This window comes from Aethalodelphis obliquidens, unplaced genomic scaffold (assembly GCF_003676395.1).
Source record: "Aethalodelphis obliquidens isolate GAN/ISIS:26980383/991018 unplaced genomic scaffold, ASM367639v1 scaffold73, whole genome shotgun sequence".
NCBI classification, from domain to species: domain Eukaryota; kingdom Metazoa; phylum Chordata; class Mammalia; order Artiodactyla; family Delphinidae; genus Aethalodelphis; species Aethalodelphis obliquidens.
This window is the reverse complement of record NW_020838017.1, coordinates 7,398,144-7,410,429: the sequence shown is the minus strand read 5'-3', so window position 1 is coordinate 7,410,429 and position 12,286 is coordinate 7,398,144. Positions and strand designations below refer to the sequence as shown.

The window sequence follows — 12,286 nt, the reverse complement described above, 5'->3', positions numbered from 1 at the left end:
GTAGTTATCACTCAGTGAATATTGATTGGATGGATGACTACACTCCATTGCCCATAGGATAGAGACTAGACTTCCCCCTAGAGTTTTCTATTCCCAAATATTTTTCTAGTCATATCTTCCACTACTCCTATATATAAGCTGTCTGCTTTAGCGAGACATTTCTCTCCCTGTTCTGTCAACACACCCCATGTTCCTAATACCCAGTTAGCTCTTGAAATAACTATATTATCTTCAGGATCTATTTGCTCATCTATAAAGCCTTCCCTGTTCCCTGCTAGAAATGTTTTTCCCTTCTGTAATTCTTAATGCAGTTTGGAGACACTTTACCACTAGATGGCACTTATGCTGTGTTGTCTCAGTTTCTCCAAAGTGTTAAGGAAGCTAAAGACAATGGCTTGGAGATGCCACAGATTGAAGTGAATAAATACATGGCTGACTCATGTGTATACTAGTTAGATAATGTACCTTTTATAAATATTATCTCATTGGTACGTTTTGGAAACAACAGACCTCCAGCGGTCCTTAAATAATAACTAGTTTGTTTCATTGGCTAAAAGCCTCAGGGAGGCTGCTGCTGTATTTCAGGCCCTCTTACCCAAGGAACTGTTTGGTTGTTTTGTTTTTTTTTTTCCCAAGGAACTGTTTTTAAAAATGTCTTCATGTTAAAAATTCTCCTACAGGAAGGATATACCTGAATTTTACATATGAAATAATTGTCCTAAATCAGAGGAATTACCCTCAGCAAAAATTCTTCAGAAAAATATCTGAGCTATATATAAAAATCCATTGCTTGTTTTATAGTTATTTATGTTTTCATCTTTCCAATTATGAATGGAATAAAACATGTTTTATATCTTATTTATCCTTTTGATGCCAAGCATAGCACTTTTACATATTAGTTGTTCACTATGTTCAATACATTTTAATGTGAAAAAACAAAATATTATAGATCTTTAAAGGGGGTTTTCTAAAAATACTTAAACATAATCCTCCATTCCTTGCTTCTGGTGTAGTGCCACTCAGTACACAAATGAGAGGTGTTAAATTGCTGTTGAAGACTGAATGCCATGATAAAGTTAGCCTCTACTGTCATTTCATAATAGTTTATTGACTGCAGCAATCATGAAATTAGCATTAACTCTCCATTTAGAAGAGTGTTTAAATAAAAACATTTAAAGTAGAGAAAAAACTATTTTCTTGACCATGAATACTCAAGTATAGAAATTAAACTTATTTCTGCATGTGTTTCTTCTTTTTAAAAGATCATTTTAAATTAAATTAAGGAGCCAAAAGTCTCAGAAAATGGGATACATATGTAATTTGTTTACATCTTTGCTGAGGCTTAATTATATCTTGTCTGTATATTTGTGAAAGATAAAAACAAAGAACATTAAAAACTAATTCACCTTTATAAATTCATTTTCTTTTGACATGGGAATGAAAATGTGACTTTTGTTTTGATCAAAATGAATATTTGCAACAAAGTTTCATAATGTTTCTGAGATTACATTGATTTCCAGGAGATACCGGGAATTTCTATTTCTAGCTTCACCACTCACTGGCCAGATCTTTATAAAAGTAAAAAGAATAATTGAGGTTTATCCCGATTGTTTCTGCTCAACACCAAATAATTGCATATGGTAATTGTCTCAGCCTATTCACTAACTACTAATTCGATGACTAAAGCCAAATCAGTTCACAAAGTACCTCGGTTTTCACTTTTGAAAACGATAGACTTCTAGGACCTGATAGCATCAAGTTAGCGATCCTATTATGGCTCTTTCACTTTACCATTAAAGTGTCAATTAAGACATTAAAAAAAAGACAAAGGTAAGAGTACTGTAAATTAAAACTGAGTCAACCATTTGCAAGAAGCTGGAAGGAATTTCTACTCTTCGAGACTGAATTTTAAAATGTAGCTAATGAGTTACACATCTTTTGCCATCTGAACAGTACGTGACCACCTGGGAAATAGATAAGAAATGTCCACCTTCTCCTCTTGAGGATCTGACATAGCTAGGCATGGGAAAGGGCAAGACTGACCAATAGGCCATGGTTGTACAGCAAAGTAAGTAAGGGTCCATGTTCCTTCCAAGATAGTGTAAATAGTTAATACCACCCTACTAGAAAAAGAATAGCTGTGAAAAAGAACAGTTGTGAACTGCAGTGAGTCAGCAATTCTGGTCAAGCAAGAAGCAGGCCCTTTGACAGGACACCAGCCAAGTCATAATTATAAAACAATAAAGGTGAGCCCATTAAAATCAAGAACAAAATAGCAATGTCTATTATATTAATATTACAACAGAGTTTTAGAAATTTTAGCTAAAATAGTAAGAATGAAAGATGAAACTACTGAAAATAAATAGATAAATTGAGTACTATTTGAAGATAATAGATTGCAGACCTAGAAAATATAAGGAAATTTACTGAAACATTGTTTGAATTAATAAAGAATTCAGTAAAAGTGGCTAGATTCAAGATATATACATAAAAAGTTGTAGCTGCTCTCAACACCAGCAAGAACGAGTTACAATAAAAGCAGCAAAAAACAAAAACATTAAATACCGCATGAATAACCTTAATAAAAATATGAGGGTAACTGTATTATGCTACTCTATGTAAATAGCATATTGTAAAGTTAACAGTTCCCAAGTTACTTTGGATACTAGAATTCTAATAAAACATTGGAGGGGGAATTTTGACACATTACTTCTAAGATTTACTTAAAGAAATTAGCAAGAGAGAATAAAATGTTTTTGGAAGGACATATTTCTGACAGATGGTAAAGTATATTATAATGTTTCAATGGTTATGATGGTATGGTATTGGTATCAGGATAGATAACGATTCAATTAGATCTATAAAGCATATAGCCAAGGAAAGAACACTTACTCAGAACGGCATATATGATAAAGATGGCATCATTCAATCAGTGAAGAAGAGAAGGCCTATTAAATATATAAATGGAGCTAGAACTGTTTTTATAAGAAGGATATTTATATGTTTACCTCACATACTCAAAAATCTTACAAATATTAAATAATTTTTTAAGATTCATTCATTCATTCATTTATTTGGGCTGCATTGGGTCTTCATTGCCACATGGGCTTTCTTTAGTTGCGGCGAGGGGGGGTTATTTGTTGTTGCCGTGCATGGGCTTTTCATTGTGATGGCTTCTCTTGTTGTGGAGCACGGGCTCTAGGCTCACGGGCTTCAGTAGTTGTGGCACACAGGCTCAGTAGTTGTGGCTCACAGGCTCTAGAGCACGGGCTCAGTAGTTGTGGCTTGCAGGCTCTAGAGCACAGGCTCAGTAGTTGTGGCGCCTGGGCTTAGTTGCTCTGCGGCATGTGGGATCTTCCTAGACCAGGGCTCGAACCCGTGTCCCCTGCCTCGGCAGGCAGATTCTGAATCACTGCGCCACCAGGGAAGTCCCTAAATAATTAATTTTTAAAAGTACAAACCATAAATATATTTTTAAAAAGAACAAGAAAAATGGGCCATGGATACAAACATATTCACTGAACTGACCAGTAAGTTTATTAACATTTTTCTTAGTCAAGAAAATGCAAATGTCCAGTGGCTAAGACTCCATGTTCCCAATACCTGCCTTCGATCCCTTGTCAGGGAACTAGATCCCACATGCCACAACTAGAGATCCCACATGCAGCAATGAAGATCCCGCGTGCTGCAACTAAGATCCGGTGCAGCCAAATAAATAAATAAATATTTTTAAAAAGAAAAGAAAACGTAAACAATTAAATCCTGTCACTTGACTATTAAATTAGTAAATATATGTATATTTAATTGAAGTACAGTCAGTTTACAATGTTGTGTTACTTTCTGGCATACAGCAAAGTGATTCCATTATACATATATGTGTGTGTATATATATATATTCTGTTTCATATTCTTCTCTATTACAGGTTATTACAAGATATGAATATAGTTCCCTGTGCTAAACAGTAGGACCTGTTGTTTATTTTATATATAGTAGTTTGTATCTGCTAATCCCAAACTCCTAATTTATCCCTCGCCCACCCCCTTTCCCCTTTGGTAACTGTAAATTTGTTCTCTGTGTCTGTGAGTCTATTTCTGTTTTGTAAATAAGTTCGTGTTGTATTTTAGATCCAAAATATAAATGATACCATATGGTGTTTGTCTTTCTCTTTTTGACTTGCCTCACAGTATGCTAATATCTAGGTCCATTCATATTGCTGCAAATGGCATTATTTCATTCTTTTTTATGGCTGAGTAGTATTCCATTGTATTTATGTACCGCATCTTTTTTATTCATTCATCTCTCAATGGACATTTGAGTTGCTTCCATGTCTTGGCTGTTGTAAATAGTGCTGCTATGAACATTGGTGTGCATGTATTTTTTCAAATTATAGTTTTGTCCAGATATATGCCCGGGCTGGGATTGCTGGATCACATGGCAACTCTATTTTTAGTTTTTTGAGGAACTTCCATACTGTTTTCCATAGTGGCTGCACCAATTTACATTCCCACGAACAGTGTAGGAGGGTTCCCTTTTTTCCATACCCGCTCCAGCATTTGTTACTTGTAGACTTTTTCATGATGGCCATCCTGACCAGCATGAGATGGTACCTCACTGGTCAGGTAATTTTTGTAGTTTTGATTTGCATTTCTCTAAAAAATAGTGATGTTGAGCATCTTTATGTGCCTGTTGGCCATCTGTAGGTCTTCTTTGGAGAAATGTCTATTTAGGATTTCTGCCCATTTTTTGATTGACTTGTTTGTTTTTTTTATTACTGAGTTGTATGAGTTGTTTATGTGTTTTGGAAATTAAGGCCTCATGGATCGCATCATTTACAAATATCAATACTTTCTCCCAGTCCGTAGATTGTCTTTTCGCTTTGTTTATGATTTCCTTTGCTGTGCAAAAGCTTTTAAGTTTGATTAGGTCCCATTTGTTTGTTTTTGCTTTTATTTCTATTGCCTTGGGAGACTGACCTAAGAAAACATTGGTATGATTTATGTCAGAGAATGTTTTGCTTATGGTCTCTTCTAGGAGTTTTATGGTATCCTGTTTTATATTTAAGTCTTTAAGCCATTTTGAGTTTTTGTGTATGGTGTTGAGGGAGTGTTCTAACTTCATTGATTTACATGTAGCTGTCCAGCTTTCCCAACATCACTTGCCAAAGAGATTGTCTTTTTTCCATTGTATATTCTTGCCTCCTTTGTTGAAAATTAATTGACTATTGGTGTGTGGGTTTATTTCTGGGCTCTCTTTTCTGTTCTGTTGATCCATATGTCTGTTTTTGTGCCAGTCCATGCTGTTTTGATTACTGTAGCTTTGAGGTATTGTCTGAAGTCTGGGAGAATTATGCCTCTAGCTTTGTTCTTTTTCCTCAGGATTGCTTTGACAATTCTGGGTCTTTTATTGTTCTGTATAAATTTTACGATTATTCAAGTTTGGTATAAAGTGACAGGGGTTAATGTGACAGGGATTGCATTAATTCTGTAGATTGCTTTGGGTAGTATGGCTATTTTAACAATATTAATTCTTCCAATCCAAGAGCATGGTATATCTTTCCATTTCTTTAAATCATCTTTAATTTCCCTTATCAGTGTTTTTATAGTTCTCAGCATATGTCACCTCCTTCGTCAGGTTTATTCCTAAATATTTTATTTTTTTGATGTGATTTTAAAAGTGATTTTTTTTTTTAACTTTCCCTTTCTGGTATTTCATTGTTATCGTAAATAAATGCAACAGATTTCTGTATGTTAATCTTGTATCCTGCTACCTTGCTGAATTTGTTTATCAGTTCTAATAGTTTTTGTATGGAGTCTTTAGGGTTCTTTCTATGTACTATCATGTCATCTGCATATAATGACAATGTAACCTATTGCCTTCCAATTTGGATATATTTTATTTATTTTTTTCTTGTCTGATTGCTGTGGCTAGACTTCCAATGCTATGTTGAATAGAAGTGGTGAAGGAATTCCCTGGTGGTCCAGTGGTTAAGACTTTGTGCTTTCACTGCCGTGGGCCCGGGTTCAGTCCCTGGTTGGGGAACTAAGATCCCACAAACTATGAGGTGCGACCAAAAAAAAAAAAAAAGTGGTTAGATTGGGCATCCTTGTCTTGTTCCAGAATTTAGTGAGAAGGCTTTCAACTTCTCACCATTGAGTATTATGTCAGCTGTAGGTTTGCCATAAATAGCTTTTATTATGTTGAGATATGTTTCCTCTATACTCACTTTGGTAAGAGTTTTTATCATGAATGGATGTTGAATTTTATCAAGTGCTGTTTTTGCATCTATCGAGATAATCATGTGGTTTTTGTCCTTTCTTTTGTTGATGTGGTGTATCACATTGATTGATTTGCATATGTTGAACCATCCTTGTGACCCTGGGATAAATCCAACTTGATCATGGCATATGGCCTTTTTTATGTGTTGTTGGATTTGGTTTGCTAATATTTTGTTGAGAATTTCTGCATCTGTATTCATCAAAGATATTGGCCTATAATTTTCTTTTTTGATAGTGCTTTTGTCTGATTTTGGTATCAGGGTGATGGTGGCTTCATAGAATGACTTTGGGAGTGTTCCCTCCTCTTCAGTGTTTTGGTATAGTTTGAGAAGGATTGGTCTGAGTTCTTTGTATGTTTGGTAGAATTCCACAGTGAAGTCATCCAGTCCTGGACTTTGTTTTGCAGGGAGTTTTTGTTTTTGTTTTTTGTCTGTTTGTTTAATTAATTATTTTTTTGTTAAATTTTTGGCTGTTTTGGGTCTTCGTTGCGGTGCGCGGGCTTCTCATTGTGGTGGCTTCTCTTGTCACAGAACACGGGCTCTAGGTGTGTGGGCTTCAGTAGTTGTGGCACGTGGGCTCAGTAGTTGTGGCTTGTGGGCTGTAGAGCACAGGTTCAGTAGTTGTGGCACATGGGCTTAGTTGCTCCACAGCATGTTGGATCTTCCCGGACCAGGGCTTGAACCCATGTCCCCTGCGTTGGCAGGCGGATTCTCAACCACTGCACCACGAGGGAAGCCCCTGGAGTTTTTGGTTTTGGTTTTTTTGGAGATTCTATTTCACTTCTAGTGATTGGTCTGTTCAAATTATCCGTTTCTTCTTGATTCTTGATTCAATTTTGGTGGGCTCTGTGTTTTTAGAAACTTGTCCATTTCTTCTAGGTTGTTCAGTTTGTTGGCATATAATTGTTCATAGTGTTCTCTTATGGTTTTTTGTATTTCTGAAATATCCATTCTTACTTCTCCTCTTTCATTTCTTATTTTGTTTATTTGGGTCCTCTCTCTTCTTGGTGAGCCTGACTAGAGGTTTGTCCATTTTGTTTACCCTTTCAAAAAAACAGCTCTTGTTTTTATTGTTTTTTTCCTATAGTTTTTAAATCTCTATTTTATTTATTTCCTCTTTGATCTTTATTGTTTTCTTCCTTCTGCTGACTTTAGGTTTAGTTTGTTCTTTTTTTTTCTAATTCTTTCAGGTGGTAGGTTAGGTTATTTATTTGAGATTTTTCTTGTTTTTTGAGGAAGGCCTGTGTTGCTATGAACTTCCATCTCAGGACTGCCTTTGCTGCATGCCACAGATTTTGAATGGTTGTGTTTTTACAGTCATTTAAACTTAATTGATATTTTCAGGACATTATATCCAAAAAAATCCAGAATATACATTCTTTGCAAGTGCACCTGGAACACTCTCTAGGATAGACCCACATACTAGGACACAAAACAAGCCTCAGCAAATTTAAGAGGATAGAAAGTTTTTCAAGCATCTTTTCCATGTACAACGGCATGAAACTGAAAATAAACCACACAAAGAGAAACAAGAAAAAACAATTACATGGAGACTAAACAACATGGTACTAAAAACCCAGTGGGTCAGTGATGAAATTGAAGAGGGAATTAAAAAATACTTTGAGACAAATGACAATGAAAACACAACCATAAATTAGTAAATATATTTTTTAAATTATTGTTGGATGAAATGTATGTAAAGTGTTTAGCCAAACTTTCTACCTGGTTGGGCAGAATAGGGATGGAGTAATACAAAGATGTTCTAGAAAGGAAATTGGAAATAGGCACTAAGAACCTTAGAATGCTAAACAAATAAAAATGTAGACAAAAGATCATGGGATCTAAAAGTGAAGCACATCATAAAGGTAGCCAAATAGCTTATGTTCAGAAAGATTTATAATTATTTGAAAGTGGCATAATTAATAGGTATGAAAAATATGCAAATAAACTTCCTAAGTGTAATAAGGAAATGTCTTAAACAGAAAATTTCCAGAAAGGTTCGATATCGTTTTTGTACTGAGTACAAAATTAAAAATTAAAACTAACTTCACTTTATCATTGAGATTTCTACTGTGCTGTGTTATGCTGTAATCACACATCTTAATCTATTTGGTAATACCTTAATTCTCTAACTTTGAAACTATGCAGATAGCATAAGAATGTCAGAGGAAAATTGTTACTACATAATGTTAACCTAGTATTAAAAGTAAAGGGAAGAATGGAGAAAACTAGGAAGGCAAAATTTTGACTGTGTCAAAGCTCTAGATTAATTTCCGGAATAAAGATTGTTAACACAGTCACTTTGGAGTTTGAAGAACGTGTGAATGAGAGAAATATGTTTAGCTCACTTTTAGAACGTACGCCCTTTTCTTGGCCTGAAAGAAGTAATACATTCCTCTTTTTAGTTTTCTTAAGGAAAATGCTACAGTTTGTAACATGAATATACAAAGATCTGCAAATTCTTTTGTAGACAAGTTAAATCTTCGTAATGGAGAGATCTTGGATTTGTTTGTTAAGAGCTGGGTCTCTCCCAGAAACCAATGATCTTAGACAAGTCAATCTTAGACAACTTAATTTTCTTCATCTTTAAAGTTTGCATAGTGGACAAAAGTTCTAAAGTCATTTCTACCTCTACTATTCTATGATTTTGAAATATATTTAACTACATTTGCTGCTACTGCTTACCCAAAATAGAAATTGAACACTAGGTTACCCAAATTTCACCTATTTCAAAAACATAAATCATGAAAAGAAAATTTTATGGCATAAGCTTATTACAGACCTTTCTTAATCAATTAATTTCTTGCGTAGTAGTTGGTGGGTTTTTTTAGTAAAATAAATATAACAGATTTTATATTCCTAGTCTAAGCGGTTTTTAAGAGAAAACATTATTGTGTTTGAATATTTAAATAATAAATAAATATTGGCTTTAATGGTCAGAATCCATTGTGGAATTCAGAGGTTTATTTCACTCTTAAGAAATGAAATTTACCAAAATTATTACTTGTCATTTCTTTTCCCCTTCCTCTATAGATATTCGTATACCACTAATGTGGAAAGACTCTGATCACTTCAGCAGTAAAGAACGTATGTATGATTTTAATTGTAATTGAAATATCTTCTGTAATATGTAGTAAATTTGAGATTATTAGGAGAAAAAACTGCTTCTCCAGTGAAATAAATGGATGTCATTTGACAGAATAAGCAGAATCTTGTTGATAGGAACCTGTGCAAGGATGGTGAGTAACAGGTAATAGAGAAGGGAATTGTGCAATGGAAGGAAATGTTTGAGTCATGGTAAAGGCAACATTATTTGACCAAGATCTTGGAGATCTTTCTGCCTTGTTTTCTTACTTCAGATTATTTAACAGGATGTAAGAGGAAAAGATTTTTAGCTTGATCTGATTGTTTTCCCCTTCAGCATTTTATGGCTTCATATAGTCTTAACAAATCCATGCATTGTGGGTCATGGAAATTAACCTCAAATGATTTTTAGCTGTTAGAGGCAAAGCAGAAAAGATACGATAATCCTTTATCTTTCTTGTCTATTGTGATAGCTTTGTTCCTCATACTTTAAAATCTGAATCACATTGAGCACAATTAGTTTTATATGAAAAATCCAAAATCAGATTAGTACATTTGTTATTCAATTAGGAAATATAAATTACTTTACAAAGGAATACATGCAGGTATTAAGTACATCTTCCTGATTGCAGTAGAGAGTTAAGTTTTTCTGAAGAGGTACATTTTCTCAGTAATGAGGTTTCAGTCCTTTAATCACCTAATACTTCTTAAAAACATCATCAAATTAGAAGGCCCAGCAGCTATGGTTTTTGTGTTCACATGTCTACTTTTTATTGTTTTTGTGGTTTCCTCCCTTTCAGTTTGGTGGAAAATGTTTTGCTGTTAATGTGCTTGCTCCTAACCTCTCATAATAGAAAACTTATTTTTCTTAAAATATACTTGGAAACCAAATGACAGGGGTAATAGTATGTACATAAAATAATAAATTTGCTATTAATTAAAGCTTAAAGAGTTTTCTAGGAATAAAATTTGTGAGTTTGGTGGGTACTTTTAGGCTGCTGAGAGGCCTCTATTTTTAACTTTATTTTTTGATACTCCCTACTTTAATTGTTGTGCCTTAGTTGGGCAAGCTATTAATATATATTGGCAAAACAGTCTCTATAAAAAGTTAAAGTTTTACAGTGTACAATGTATGAAAATAAGAATCTATTAGCAAATATTTAGACTAATTATTTTCATTTTCAAGCAGATTTTAACATAATATAGGCATGATTCATCACATGAATCATTGTGTTATGTTGTTTTTCTTCTCTAGGATCACAGCGCTATGCCATTTTTTGTTTATTCAAAATGGGAGCTGAAGTTTTTGATACTGACATGGTGATTGTGGATAAAACAATCACAGATATATGTTTTGAAAATGTGACCATATTGTAAGTATTTTTTAATCTTCATTGAATGAAAAGAATCTAAAATTCTACCTTTTTCAAAGGAAGGCAAATTTATTGGATTATTTCTGAAGCATTAAAATCTTTAAATTGATTTTGAACATTGCATTGTTCAAAATAAGCCCATCTCTGCATTTGAGATTTTTCCAGTGTAAAATAAAGTGGAAATCATGTAATATTAGTAGTAACACTATGAATACAATGGAATCTCATTATAACATTATTTTATGTAGAGTGAATTTGGGCATAAAAGAGGTTCTTACATCTCATATAGGAGATTTGGTTACAGAAATACCAAAATAGTATAACAACTTTATGAGATAGTTCTGAAATATGTACCATAGGCAAAGTACTTTGGTAAAATTTTGAGATATTTTTTTTCTTATGGTGCACTTCCATGTTTTCACTCCAAAACAATAAAAAGTTGGGTGATCCTCAGGGCTGTTTTTATTGCCCCTGCTCTTTTACAGGCTCATTTTATTGTGGTCATAATATAGAACCAGAAAGAACTCCTCAGGTAGCCATAGAAATCATTTTTAACTAACATAAGTTTTTCCTGGCCTTTTTTTTCTATTGGCCTAAATCAGTATGTGATTTTTATTTCTTACAGGGTTTCAAAGACGGTATCTTTGCATCCAAATATTAATAACTACTTAACTATTAAAATCAATATACATGTTTTTTCCATCTTTAGCTATGGAGCTATATACAGTTGAGATTGAAAGTACTAGTTTTGCCACTCATGTAGCATTAAAAAAATGATTGCAAACCATGTTTTGTGGCTTTGGTTCAGTGTCCCGTAAGGAATTGTACAGCACAGAAAAATATAATACATTTTTCTGAGTTATCAGCAGTAGTGCAGGCCATCTTATAAGCTCTGTTGAACTAAAGAAATTTACTTAGGATGCCCCAAATATTGCCAAATGTTTACATAACTGAGACTTAAAAATAAATATTTATTATTTACCTAAATATACTTATTTCCATTATCAACTATTACTAGTGCATCTTTTCCTGCCAAAATCATCCTGTTAATGGACTCTTTTCTTCACATCACTTTGCTATTGTTTGTTTTTACCACAAAGACAAAAATCATAATTTTTTTCACAGAAAGAACAATGCAAGTTACTTGGGAAGACAACTCATGATTTATAATTTTTTTTTAATTCTGTAAATATTTTAAATTGTTCTAAAAATAACTGCTCACAGATGTTCTAAATGTTATTTTAAAATGTGCTTTTTGTTATGATTGTTTTAATAAGTATTCAATATTTATGAATCTCTGGTTTTTCTCTAAATATTGACATTTGTTAGTCATTACCAGGAATACTGTATGTTTCAGAGTTGCCAAATAATAAACTATAAAAATATTTGGAAGTTATTCCTTGGATTTATTCAAACTATAGTTTGGCTATTTAAATCTTAAAAAGTCTATGCTGTGTTTTTAAAATCTCTGAGGCTGATGGATTGTCCTCTACAGACAACATCTACTGCTGATGGACCTCCTTTGCGATTTGAAGTATATTTTACTGTTACTAA

At 33.6% G+C, this 12,286-nt stretch overlaps 1 protein-coding gene across 1 annotated transcript in view; it reads left to right on the top strand.

The window, feature by feature from the left end:
* RTKN2 (rhotekin 2) overlaps nt 1-12,286 on the top strand; it is an 80,528-nt gene that overhangs the window by 23,128 nt on the left and 45,114 nt on the right. The window contains exons 4-5 of the mRNA XM_027091844.1: nt 9,309-9,362; nt 10,615-10,732. Of these exons, the coding sequence (XP_026947645.1) occupies nt 9,309-9,362; nt 10,615-10,732 (172 nt within the window). The remainder of the gene's footprint in view (nt 1-9,308; nt 9,363-10,614; nt 10,733-12,286) is intronic.